This window comes from Peromyscus maniculatus, chromosome 2 (genome assembly GCF_049852395.1).
Source record: "Peromyscus maniculatus bairdii isolate BWxNUB_F1_BW_parent chromosome 2, HU_Pman_BW_mat_3.1, whole genome shotgun sequence".
Classification (NCBI taxonomy): domain Eukaryota; kingdom Metazoa; phylum Chordata; class Mammalia; order Rodentia; family Cricetidae; genus Peromyscus; species Peromyscus maniculatus.
The window spans coordinates 103,664,826-103,679,397 of NC_134853.1; the positions used below are offsets into that span (position 1 = coordinate 103,664,826).

General features: G+C 38.9%; 1 protein-coding gene across 4 annotated transcripts in view; it reads right to left on the reverse strand.

Annotated features, from left to right (window-relative positions):
- Window positions 1-897: 897 nt before the first annotated feature.
- Window positions 898-14,572, reverse strand: part of Zdhhc21 (zDHHC palmitoyltransferase 21) — a 57,580-nt gene continuing 43,905 nt past the window's right edge. For all 4 annotated transcript variants that reach the window (XM_076564437.1, XM_042271357.2, XM_042271358.2 and 1 more), the window contains 2 exons: window positions 9,402-9,445; window positions 898-8,855 (listed from right to left, as the gene is read on the reverse strand). In XM_076564437.1, the coding sequence (XP_076420552.1) occupies window positions 8,723-8,855; window positions 9,402-9,445 (177 nt within the window). In that variant the 3' untranslated portion in view covers window positions 898-8,722. The remainder of the gene's footprint in view (window positions 8,856-9,401; window positions 9,446-14,572) is intronic.

Sequence of the window (14,572 nt, forward strand, 5' to 3'; positions counted from 1 at the left end):
GGTACAGTAAATATCAATAAAGATAACATGTAAAAAATGACAATATCTGCAATAATTTTTATGAATATTGAGGAGGCCTGAGGCTAAAACATGAAAATTGTTGTAATGTATCCCCACTGAGCATATGCCACTTAGAATTAGAAAAAAAAAAAAATGTGAAAAGAACCAGGTAGAAGTTTTATAGTATCGGAAATTGTCAGAAGGCAATGAGTGCTTTGGTTCACCAAACAACAAAATTTACAGTCTCATCTACAAGTCATGGTAATACAGAGTATTTGTCATAATTGCTTTTCTGTTAAAAAAAAATGTAAGGATATCACAGGATAAAAGTTATTCATTCTTTTATTCCCAAGGTGACCTGACAGGTCACCTGTGTGGCCCTGACCCATTGGTGCTCAGCTCATTCTCACTAATATACTGTGTTCACAGCAAGCAGTGTCTTGAGGCTTGGAGGCTTGTCCATAAAAGCCCTGAAAGTCTGTATAAAGTAGTGTCCTAAGCACACATACATAAGTTTGTAATTCCAAACCTCAGATGTAAAGCAGCATCTGGACTAAAACTACAGTTGACTGTGTGCAAGACAAGCACTTCCGTCCAACAGCATCTAGCATGCTACAGCGACCCTGCGCAGCTGAGTGGAGCAGTCCGATCTCTAGACTGCTTAATCTGCCTGCCTAGGAATTCTGACGCTGAAGTCCACTATGCCCACCTAGTTCTTCCTGACTAGGAGATGAATTCTGTGGCTGTGGTAGAACAGCCTAGGGCCACTAACTTTAAATATTCATCCAAATGGCACAACGCTTGGGAAGGGAGGATTCTTAAAACATGGTAGTTCTAAAATCCAGAATTTGGGTAGATTTTAATAAATAAGGAGGTAAGGGGATAAAAACACTCCTATGTTTTTCAAAAATATTTATTTAAAAATAAGATTTCTAAAAATACAGTACATAGTACATCTCAAGAGAAGTAAAAATTCCACAATTTAAATTAAAAGCAATTTGCAAAGAAAATAGAACATTACATGAATAAAACAAATCACTAAAATAAATTAAAAGCAATGTTGTTCTTAAGGTAGATACACAGTTCGTTTTCCCTCCAAGAAGCAGTGTAGACTTCTCATCTAGACAAATGAGGCCTCTCACAGTTCCCACCTCTCAGCATCCTTCCTCTCCTCGAAGCACTCTTGCTTCTCTTACGCACTCTCCTCCTCATTACACTCGAAATGTTAGTGAAGATTTTCTTAGGGTAAGACAAAGCAAAACAGCAGACAAGGCAGGCAATTGCCCTCAGGCTCACACACAATACAGCTGACTGAAAAGCACACGGCAAGCTTTCAGACAGGGTCTTCCTAGACACTGACAGTAACACCATTATTACAACTCAGGAAGGGTCTTTCATTAGGAATATGTGAGAATTGGGGCTGACATCGAATTTTAGGAGTCTCAAAATGACACAGGTGGTGACTGCATTTGCCAGAGTAATCCCAGGCACAGAGTGTGCTCATCTATCATGGTCCACGAACTCGGTTTTCCCAAGAGCCTCTTCTGTCTTGGGCTCACAACCCATTGATCTGCATACCTCTGATTGGGGTGGAATTTCTTCCTTTTTTACCTTCAGTTGATTTTTTTCTATCTATATTAATTTTTTCTTTGCTTTTTAATAATCACACCAAGACACAGAAAGCAGTGGTAAATTTGTTCCTATCTACAACTTGGGAAAAATTACTACATTCTGCCTTTTGAACAATGGACAAGGAGTAGGATTATTATGGGTCAATCCAGTGGCGACACAACTCACAAGGGACACAGTGCTGCCCTCCCCGCCGCCCTCCCCACCCAGTGCCTGCTTCCTCTCTTATCTGCTCATCTGGACATACTTCATGCACATGAGTTCGTCACCTCTCAAGTTTTAGACTTGATTCTTTTTTCCATTCAGAATTCACTGCCAAACCACATACTGGATCAACATTAAGGAGACACAGACTGAAGCCGATGGAAACAACAGAGCTATGTCAGTGAGACTGTCAACTTTCCCAGCCGCCTGCTCTGTCACTTCCTGGCCTGAGTCCGTCAGTCACTCAGCTTCAGTTTTAAGGAGACATGATGAGTGTCTGTAGAGCTTCTGGGGAAGAACAGGGACGCCAACCACATGCAGCAGTATTACCTCCAGACAAGTCCATCCATAGGACTGTGTTCTGCCAGTCATGTGAAATGAATCACTAAAAAAATCTGTTTGTAAAACAATCTTATTCTAATTTCCATGTAAGCAGCAGCATCCAGACTGCTTCTATTGTAAAGTTCAACTTCTGTTCAAGAAGTTGATGTTTGCTCAAATCAAGGTACTTTTGCATTTCCTATTGGGAAAGTGTGTATATGGTTTATATTTTTTTAAAGTGTCCTTTAATTTCATCTTATTTTCAAAAATAGGCAAATACCTATACCATTCTTTAAGCCATTAAGGATTATACCCACATAGAGAGAAATGCTAAATTCTTGACTTGTAATTAAAAATGGACACATTATTTGCCCTTTCTTTTAGCATTTATGTCTAATAGAATACTTTGCTTATAGAAATAATGTTTTTCTTCTCTGCCAAAGTGAAACCAAGGGGAAAAGGGATTCAATAATTTTAGTAGCTTCAGCTAGTAAAAGACCTTATAAAGTAGCCACACTATATTAAAATACAAAATTAAAACCCACACCACTCTGCATAACAGAATGAAAACTAAGTCTAAATAACTATCATTTTCAACTGACTCTGCCAAGCCAGCACACAGAGAAAGTAAGCTCCATCAACTGTTCACTTCTTCAGACATAGATGTGAGAAGCTAACTTCCAGCCAACCAAAAAGAAAATTAACTCTTTGGTTCAAGAATTAAAACCGTAACTCAAAGCTAAAGTGAATAGCACCAGGATGTTTTAGTTGCCCAGGTTGTAAAACACAAGTTTCAGGCACCAGGAGGTTAAAACACCATCCATCCACACTGGCTCGGACACAAAGCTCACAGTACGCACACAATCTTCTCTCTTAACTGACAGCCTACAAACGATCAGACACCATGCTGAGTGAAATGGGCAAGCAAAGCTACAAAAGGAGATGGTCTGGTTATGGCAGTTCAGGCCACATCTTTACATATAAAGCTTCTGAGATGAAAAATATGTTAATATGTGTGTAATTAGTTAATTATACAGTTGAGCAAGTGTGGGAAGCACTACCAGCACACACATGAGGCAATGAATTAAAAATGCCAACAGAAACGAAGACCGCCAGGGTCTTAAGAACAGCAGAAGACCCCAATCTTTAAAGTGTAAACCATCCTTCATACCTAAACTGTTGATTTTCTCTGGTGACTCAGTGTTCTTTTTTGCCCTAAGAGACTGCTAAAATAGGTTCCAGTTTTCTCAAATGTCGGGCAACCTATGATTTCTCCTCTGTATCACACAGCTGCACTTCCATGTTATTTTAACATGTGCATGTTAAAATCGATGCAGGTTAACATAGCCTACACAATTCTCTAAAATTAAAAACCATCTCTCAAGAGCATCTGGCCAGCTGAAGAGAAAGAGCAATATAAGTGGAGATGAAATAACTCGGAGCAAATGCTTTCCAGAACAAACAACTCTTACAGTAAATGGTGCTAGCCGGGGATGAGGAGATGGCAAGGGGAGTCTCTGGTATCCCAGGCCCAGGCCCAGTCAACTCTTTTGCAGAGAGGCTGATTATTCATGTCCATTCAGCCTTCTCTCCATCCTACTAATGCTCCTACTTTCTTTATCCAATTTTTGGCTATTCACTGCTCATTGGTACCTGAACTCTAGGGTACGTGGGGAGGAAAAACAACAATATAGTAAAAGATATGATAATGACATCAGTAATACCAATGACTCAAGAATGTTAAGCATGAAGCCAAACACAGCAGCATATGACGACTGTAACCCCAGAACTTGGGAGGCGAAGGTAGAAGGATTCTGAGTTCAAAGCCAGTGAAACACTGTCTTCAAATAATAATAATAATTTGTTCCAAATTATCACTAGCAGATAATATTGCCACATCTAAAGAACTGAAAAAAATGTTATTTGGTTTTAACAAAATGGCTTTTAAAAATAAATTTTGTTTAAAAAAAAAAGCAGAAAGATAATGGAAGTGAGAAAAGTCACTTCTTGAAGTTAAACCATCACAAAGGCAGCATAAATGCTAACTATTAGTTCCTACAGTCAATGACAATACTGGGATAAAATACTTCAAGTAAACAGCTTCTAATCTTTCCCCACGTCTGCTATAGAGTATAGTAGAATCTAAGAACAGCTAAACATAACTATGCTAAAATCTGTATGGGTAGGTAAATTCTGAGCATGGTACCTACAACAGAAGGCAACAGATGTGGGTACTGAATCATATACTCACTCATTAGTTAACTGTATGGTCAATAATATTAGCAAGTAGAACACACTAAGTTTATAGGACTTACTAACTACATTTGCCAATACTTGTAATTTTCAAAGCATTAATAGAGGTGGATGAAAGTCTAATGTTTTAACTATTAGTAAATATATAATGTTTGTAATAAATTTCCAATATATCCATGTAGTAGAGTTCATGTCAAAATTTACATAATGAACTTCTATAGTTTAGTGAACTGTAGCTAGGTTATCGGACACGTGACATACAAGAGAACTAACTAGCCAGAGAACAGACAGACAGTCTAGACAAAAATTAGCAAATGTTAATGAATATTAGTGCCATATTAAGCCACTGCAAGACAGGTTGTGATTTTTAGCAATGCATGTAAGAACATTCAAACTACCTATGATCTAACATAGGAAACTATGTGGCTTTCATCTAAATTCATTGGTACTTCCTGTTTGGAAGTGTGCTCATAATTTGGATCTTTGTGATTAGTGTTTAGGATTAACACATCCTTCACACAAAACAGTTACTTGTTTGGAAGTAACTTGAAGTCGATTAAGACTGGTTAGAATGAGCTACCATCCTTACTGGAGCCACCTCTCCGCATTAGGGAGATGGTCCAGTGTTAGCTGAGAGGGCTGCCTCACTTCCTCTACATCTCTCCCTTTCTCCTCCTGGTCTTGAACCAGGGCCTCTTGTGCACCGTCACTGAGGTACACCCAGCCCCTACTTTATTACTATTAAGTAAACTGTCTTCTGAAACAGAGTTACTATGTTAGCTACAATTGTAAATGGCTCTTTCATGTTAACTAAGATAGTTTAAAACAATTTTTAAACAAAATAGTGTTTTTATTTTCATGTAACATCAGCTAGCTTAGTAATTTGAAACAAGTCTGGTTACAAAGTACCAAGACTCTTAAATAGCTCACTTAATGTTTAAGAGACTATGAACTAAGTCCATTGTTGCCTACATTAAACTTATCCAATTAAAGTTTTAAAGATTGTGTGTTTGTGTGTGTGTGTGTGTGTATGTGTGTGTGTGTGTGTGTGTGTGTGTGAGAGAGAGAGAGAGAGAGAGAGAGAGAGAGAGAGAGAGAGAGAGAGAGAGAGAGAGAGAGAGAGAGAGCGCACGCGCACATGATGCTGGGGAGGAGCCTGTGTGCCAAGCATGTTTCTAGAGGTCAGAGCACAACTCTGTGGAGCCAGGTTTGGTTTTGGTTTTTGTTTTTTTCTTCACTTTCACCTTTAAATGGGTTCTGGAAACAATCTGGTCACCAGTCTTGCACAGCAAATGCCTTTCTGTGCTGAGCCACCTTGCAGGCCCATCCCTAATTGTTTGCCAAGTGTAACTGCAGCCCAATAATAATATTTTAACTCCAGAAGCCCAAGAAATGATTCTGCTAATGTAAAATATCATTTAACACACATTTTGCTAAACTTAAATGGGAACTTATAAACAAATACTTCAACATAATATACAGACTGAAAGGCAATCTCACTGCTAGGTGCTTTCCAGCACACCACACATGCAGTCATTCCCAGGGCTATTCAGAGTGACAAGGGAGGCGACTATGGAATCTACAGGCTTAATTGACTGAGAAGGTTTCTTAAAAAGCAAAGAAAAAATAGTATTATTAATCAATTATTAATTATTTAAGGCAATTGAGTCTGTGTATGTGTGAGACCACTCCAATACTGAACTGAAAAATTAAATGTATTTTTTTGATATTCAGTAAAACACATTGGATAACATGGTTGCCACAGCAATTGTAATAAATGTTTTGTTCTGTAATAAAATAGTAATTTTAAAGTAAGTCTTCATAATGATAACAAATTAAATTACCAAAATAAGGTTTAAAGTAAAATATGAAATAGCTTATCCTAATCTAAATTTGTGATTGACAGTAAAGTGTACAAGAATACACATACATGAAGCCAAGCAATTTACCTAGAAGGAGCATCACCAACAGTAACACATTCATTTTCAATTTTCATAAAATTTTACACTTTTCTACATATATTCCCATAAGTGTGTACCTCTGACATGTTCACAGATTGGAGATACAACCCACTAATGGGACAGTGAAAGCCTAGAGCCAGTATAATTACATCAATTAGCCAAAAGAGGGCGCAGAAAGAACATAGGAGCTTAATCCCTAGGAAATGGCCAATAGGCGTTTCTCCAGGAATCCAACAGTGATTACAAACCCCTCGTGGGGTTAGACATACATTTGACAATACTGCATAAGTATATATAGATATACTGCAATATAGATTATGTAAATACATTGACAGTAGCATTTCTGTAGCTCAAACTAGTGCATTAGTTTGTAGTCCAATGACTCAAAGAAACTGTGGAGAGGATCGGGACCCAGGAGAGTAAAGACAAAGGGAAGAGAATGTGCCCTAGAAGTGGTAAACCTAAGAAAACCATACCCACAATCCTCAGTATGGGAAAGAGATCATTCCCATTACCTTGTGTCAGAGCTACTGCTACTCCAGAATATAAGCAAGTCTACAAAGCTCCATACCAGGCCTTTATTTGGCTCTGCTATGGATGCTCCAGGTCTTATGTGAATAGAATATATACAGCTGAAGGCATCAACTTGTATCTCCCTACATTATATATACACCACTTCCTTTTAGAATCTGTCATCAGCCAATTTAGTCAATCAGCTTGCACAAAATCCAACCCCTTTTCTTAAAATAAACACACTAATTTTATGTTTCCTAACCTTTATAAATGTTTCTTATATTAAACTTACTAAATGTCTTAGCACCAATAAATATTTTCATCTGCCACTTCTAAGACTTTAAATAATAAACATAATTAGAACATGAAAATATGGCATTAATATTTCTGAAAAGAGCTTATTCTATTACTTCAGAATATTTTATAAGACATTTACAGTATCTGAAAGAACTAGCCACAGTACAGCTGACTAGCTAACAATAATTATCTCTGTCTCAGCATTTCCCAGCTATGATTCTGTACTTTACAACAACCTTAAGAAAAGTATGTATATGGTTCAGAAGTAGTAGCTTTCTTCACTATTATTTTCAGGGGAAGGATCACTAGCACACACACTTTTCAAACATATGGATTTGCAGTGTTCTAAATGAAAAAATTAAATTATACAAAAATGTCTTCAAATACAAAAAGGCTCCATGTCAAGGACCATCACTACCATGGACCATTCTTCTTTAAGATAATTTCTTGGCATCAGCTATTAATAAAAGGTCTCTAGAGTGATGTAAATCATAACTGGGCAATGGAAATTCAATTTCAACCTGGGTGATTACTGATATATAAAGTTAATGACCTACTTTTAAACTTTGATCTGAGTTGACCAGTATCTATTATATAATATATAAACCATCAATGTGTACAGAGAGATCTACTGGCAGGTAAGTAAAAATATACATACTTTAAAACACAGTATTCCTTTGTATACTGTGTATTACACACCATCCAGTTATATTAGCATTTTAAAACATCTGCATTCTGATATAACTGCACTTGAAGAAGTAACTGGAATTATTGCAAACTTCCTATTCTTTTCAGTCTTTAGAATCCTAGGGGAAAACAGGACTAGATGCCTGACTGGTCACTAATTTTCCCGGGAGCAAACATCCTGTAACAATCACTACCGCAGCGGAAGGGACAGTGAGGTTCTCGTTTCTAATAAGGTAGCAGTTGGCGCATGACTCGTGCACCTTGCTTCGCCTCTGAGGAGCAGGAAAGAAGGAAGGCCCGGAGAGCTGCTCCTAGGCCAGCTGTCCTCTGCTGCTCACCCTACACTGCATGTTAAAAGCCTGCAGCACTGTAAAAGGAAGTAGTAAAAAGCATTGTAACATATTCAAAAAAGAAAATTTACACATAAGAAAGTGTACCAAGTTTTGTAAACCTGAAGAATTAAATTCAAATTTGGTTAGTACTGCTTAAAGGTAAACATTAAACATCTCAAATTTCCTATAAATTAAAATTTAAGATACTGTGAGTACTGAAGGAAATTTATGTACAATTATTTCATCCGAATCACTGCCTTTTGAGTTTAGTAACAAAAGCATTTAAAGAAATCCTAGTGGAAGGCTAATTTGAAAGTAAACATGCTTTTAAAACTTAAATATAGATCTTGTATTAGTCCCACAACAGGATCAAGATCACTATTAAAATAAAGCCTGGGGCACATTATGATGCCTAAGATTGGTGGGTGGATTTTAATTGACTTGAAGACTGTCATAGTTCTATTCTCATAAAACCTGTAACGCATTTCCAGCATGGAGGACCCATCTGTGCCCACCATCCATCTGTTAGACGTGATTGGCAAAGTGGTAGGGAACGCGCAGTGGTTGCCTCTGCCTGAAAGGAATGAACCACAGGATCTTCCAACGAGTGCCAAAAACCTCTGAGAAGGTCTGCTGCCATGGCTTCCGGGGCCGCGATCTACAGAAGACAGCATTATTAGTGAGAGACAGCACTCCCATGGTGCACTTCAGTCAGCTGAAACAATACAGGTTGGCTGGGGATCCATTACTGGACTCTGATGCATTGTGTCCCAGCATCACAAATACAGCTTTTCTTTCAATGTGGCATGCAGCTGAACTTCAGCTCTGGATAGCAGATATTGTATCTGCGTCGTCAATCAACCCAGGGTAACTCTGGAAGCAGAGGAGGAGCTCAGCATAACAGAATGTGTGTCAACAACACAGTAGCAAATCTCTTTTGATGTACTTTTGGGACAAATAATTTAACTTACTTCTGCGAGACAAGAAACAAGAGTGATCAGTACTTATTGTGTTTAAAAACTCTGATGGCTGAAAGACCCCTACTGTAAGACTGGGATACGCCTGTCTAGCTTGGGCCTCAGACGGGGCACCAAGAAAAAGTCATTATTATATTAGTTTCCTACTATTAACATATGCACACAATTCTCAAAGGTTCTAAGTTGTTTTTATTTTTAAGTACGATCACTATAGACTTTATACTTACATTTCTTCACAACAGTTTGACATCTTTTCAATAGATGTTGTATCCTATTAAAAATAGAAAAATTATATTCAGATGTAACAAATTTAGCAATACTTCTGTTTTATGGAATATTTAAGCCTACTCAGAAAATATTCTAAAGATTTAACAAGTTTCTATGTATACATATATCCTGGAGTCCCCTTGGAGAAATCAAATCAATATTACATCATGTCAAAAAACTACTGAACTACAAAAGTGTCAAACACCTCTACAAGAACCATTTCATTCAATTATAACCTCTGAGGACACCTGCTTTCTTAGTAATTCTTTTAAAAGCCTAGTTATTTCCACTCAATTCAACTGTCTGCAAATAAACATTAAAAATGAATGAATATCCAATGATACATAAAAAACCATCAATGAATATAGAACTACCAGGATGCAAAAAGTGCTAGTGACTCTGGGTTTTACAGACTTCTATAAATAACAAAATTCCATAAGGCACTCTATAATTGCTCATGTTACAACACCTTTTAGTATGAAGATTAAAGGTAGTTGATTAATATGCCTTCATTAAAATAAAACATTTCTTTTTTTTCCAACAAACAAACCAAATCTTTACAGCAATACACTCTCTTCTGGGTGTGTGAACAAGGATGTAATTAATGCAGGCACAGAAAGAAAGCATCTCAGCAGAAGACGGTTTCTGAAAATGCTGATGCAATCTGTAATAACAGAGGACCTACCAACTATACTGACCAACTGTTACAATATCCAAATACCCAACAAATAAATTGTACAACCTTATATTTAGGTAAAAATTAAGAGTGTAAGCACACTTTAAAGCAATACAAAGAAAATAATCTTCAAATGTGCAAAAACATTAAATTGTTGCCTTCTCCCTTGACTTGCCCTTACTAACTTGCTCACGTGTCAGACAGTGGAGATAACAATACTAATCAGAACTACTGGAAATACAGAACTTCCTTTAGTGGTGCTAGTCCACAGCCCTCTACGGTTAGGCACGCTAGATGAGCACCCGTGATGACAAACTGTCAGATATGATGAACGAGCAAGCCAGCCTCTGAAGGGAGAAGTGAATCTGGGCCAGGAGACTAGGAACAAACAGTTCATTTACAGTTTCCCGGAGACTTATAGAAAGAGGGCAGATTTACTACAGTTCTATAAGCATCAGCCTTTTTGATTATGCCTTGAAACTGATGATATTTGAAAATAAGCTTCTTTTTGTTATGTTATATAACTTCCTCTCAAAACAATTATTTATTCTAAACACAAACACAGCGTACAAATATATAAGAACATTTCTTGAGAATTTAGAGGAAAGCTGGACTTGAGGTTCACATCTATAAAGGAAGTGGGTAAGGTTATTTTAATAATGTCTGAGGGTGTGGACGTAACGTGAGACTGCAGAGGGAGAGAGAGCAGTCACCACATGCTCGCTCTAGAGCAGGGGTTCTCAACCTTCCTAATGCTGGGACCCTTTAATGCAGTTCCTCATGGTGTGCTGACCCCCAACCATGAAATTATTTTTGTTGCTACTTCATAACTGTAATCTTGCTACTGTTATGAATCATAATATAAATATCTGATATAGAGGATATTGGATATGTGACTCCTGGGAAAAGGATCATGACCCACATGTTGAGAACTTTCTCTAAAGGCATGTGAATACCTGAAATATAGCCACTGACAACACCTTTACACCCGAAAGCTTGTGAGGACAGGAAGGCAGGGTCTGTCTACTGTCACCATTAATCCTGGGGACAACTTTTACTGCACAGAATCTATACTGAGTAATTTACTCATGGTCCTGAAGAGAATCAACTTTAAAGACATCAAATTCAGCTTTCAAATATAGAAACCATTTGAAGGAGTCGGACAACTTTCTAGAACCTACTTCAGGAAATAGACAATAGTCCTTTTTAAACCACCAGGAGTAGATAGCTGCTCTCTTAAAGGGTGAGATGTTTACTCTGTTATAAAAAGGAGTTGGGAGGCTGCCCAAATTAAGCCACTGTGTTCTCTGGAATGACAAGTGCTCACCACTCTCTACCTCTGCATCCAGAATACTGTTAACACAAAGAGCAGAAGTCTGTAGCTGCACACCAGAGCAGTGAGCTCTCACTCTGGGAGGAGCAAGCAGAAGTCAGTCAGACCTCACCACTTACAGGCAGGCCAAATGCTCAAGACTCTGTCGCTACAGGAAAATGCAAACCGTGCTAGCCACAACTGCTAAACCTAGCCTACTCTGTTTTGTTTTATAATGTGGGATTTTTTTTTAAGCATACTGAAAATACTCGACCCTTCTAGCGGCACTCAGGAGGACCAACAAGACCAATATAATACAACATACAGCTTCAGCTAGCTAGCAGATAACCATCCTTTCAGGAATGTGAAAGTCACACAGTTACTGGGAGTTGCTACAATTAGTTCTGAGAAATGTTTATGCCTGGAATGATCTAGTGATCAAAATGTCTAATACTTCAATCGACCTATATAACTAAGCAATACAAAAGAATGCCTCACTATTTTAAAAACTGGAGTTTTGCATTGAAACCCAGCAAGATTTTTAGAGACAGGCATTATCTTCCCTAGTCTCTCTTTCAATACTTTGTCTTTTCTTAATGGCTAATCTTGGCGTAAGAAGGGATCTTTCAGATTCAGTGTAAAATTATGTTAGAAGGTAAGACTGGATCATGCCTGGAATGGAGAGAAAAAAGTTTCTTAGCAGAAGGGAGAAATAGATTTATTGGAAAATTAGAATAGGGTATAGTACAAAAAGCAAGAATTTATCACCATCGGTTTCTTAGTTAACAGGTTAACAGGGCCAAGAACCCGGCCCCTGGGCACAGAAGGCTGAGAGCCGCTCTTTTTGAGTTCATTCTCACCAAGCACCACCACCTGGACACATAAAGTGTTCTGTGGGGAAAAGGATGTACGGGAGAGAGGCCTTATACACACTGAACAACAGAGAAAGAATAAACAGTCTGTCTGGCTCCAATAACTTCAGAGATAGAAGAGTCCTTGTCTTTGGGCCGATTTCATTCTAGAAACAGCTTCCAGAAGGAGTTTCTTAGCATACCAAACATTAAGACCTGATGGAAGTAAAGGTGGCCGCCAGAGAGGGACCCCTGAAGACCGCTCCATATCGCATCCACAATCACCTGAACTCAGTCCTCACCCTAGGTCTCCTCGGCCATCAAGCCTCTATGCTGCACATAGTTACCTAACTTATGACTCTATGCTGACTTAATGTAGCCTTGGAAACACTTTTCAGGGAGGTTTTTTTTTGTATTTCAAGATCACGGACCTGCTCTGTCTCTAAGTTCTCCTAATTTTAAGAGCTTCATTTGATTGCTTACTAGTATATAAATAGCAGTACATTGAATTTTTATGATTTTATTTTTATTTATGAGTTGTGTGTGTATGGTGGGGATGGGGAAGTACGCACATGAATGAAGGTGCTCACGGAGGCCAGAAGAGGGTGCCAGATCCCACAGCTGGAGTTACAGGCGGTTACGAGCCATCCAATGCAAGTGCTCGTACCAAATCTGAGATCTCTGTAAGAGCTGTACACTCTCTGAGCCATCTTTCCCCACCCATTTAACTTTAAAGTCAAAAGCACCTGGCAGGTCAGGGCTGTACAAACGGGCATCTTTGGAATACGTCTGCAGGACTGAACTACCTGGACACACTAGGAACAGCAGAACTCTTTCTCTTTAACTGTTTCTCAGTTTCTCTTAACTGTTTTTAAGTGTTCTCAGGAGAACCCTTCGTTCTCCTGCCCTCCAGGGCTGTCAGGTTACTCACTGGCAACAGGCAGCTCTTCAGCATCCTTTGCTAACAGAGGACCAGCTGCGTCTTTTATTTGAACTGTGAGGTTCACATAAACATTTCATCAGTAACAGGACAAGAGTGCAGAGGCAGAAGGTTTTACATTTGTAGCCACTGAAAATCTCTTTCCAAAGGAATTTCTTTGCTCTTCTTCATCAAACCATCATCTGACTATACAAAACTGGTGAGAAATTAAAACTGTATATCTCAATTTCCAAGTAGGAATGCTTACCTCCCAAGTTTTTGTGAGGTTTAAATAGATCAATATGTATTAAAATTCCTAATAAATCCTCAACAGAGACTGAAAAGTCCTCATTTTTATTGTTTTTAAAGCACTTCCTCATGCTTAAAAAAAAAGTATCTCAATTATATCAGTTACTCAAATTATGTTTACAAGAGCTTCTTCTAATGACAGACAAAATGACCGAGACTATATACGTGTTCCTACAACTAAAGGCGGTTTACAATCCATTCATAAAGTAAAAACTCCAAAGTAATAAACCATTGTTCCTTTATTCATCCTTTTATATAGAGTAACCACAAGTTACATGGCAAGGTTGTTAATAAAGAATCTAATGGTCAGGAGGTCTCCACACACATGCAAAGAAGCCACACGGGCACACATGCAGACACAGAGGGTGACTGTGCACACACACACGTGCAGACACAGAGGGTGACTGTGCACACACACACACGTGCAGACACAGGGTGACTGTACACACACATGTGCAGACACAGAGGGTGACTGTGCACACACACATGTGCAGACACAGAGGGTGATTGTGCATACACACACATGTGCAGACACAGGGTGACTGTGCACACACACACATGTGCAGACACAGAGGGTGACTGTGCATACACACATGTGCAGACACAGAGGGTGACTGTGCATACACACACATGTGCAGACACAGAGGGTGACTGTATACACACACACATGTGCAGACACAGAGGGTGACTGTGCACACACAAACACACGTGCAGACACAGAGGGTGACTGTACACACACACATGTGCAGACACAGGGTGACTGTGCACACACACACATGTGCAGACACAGAGGGTGACTGTGCATACACACATGTGCAGACACAGAGGGTGACTGTGCATACACACACATGTGCAGACACAGAGGGTGACTGTATACACACACACATGTGCAGACACAGAGGGTGACTGTACACACACACATGTGCAGACACAGGGTGACTGTACACACACACATGTGCAGACACAGAGGGTGACTGCACACACATGTACAGACACAGAGGGTGACTGTGCACACACACATGTGCAGACAGAGGGTGACTGTGCATACACACACATGTGCAGAC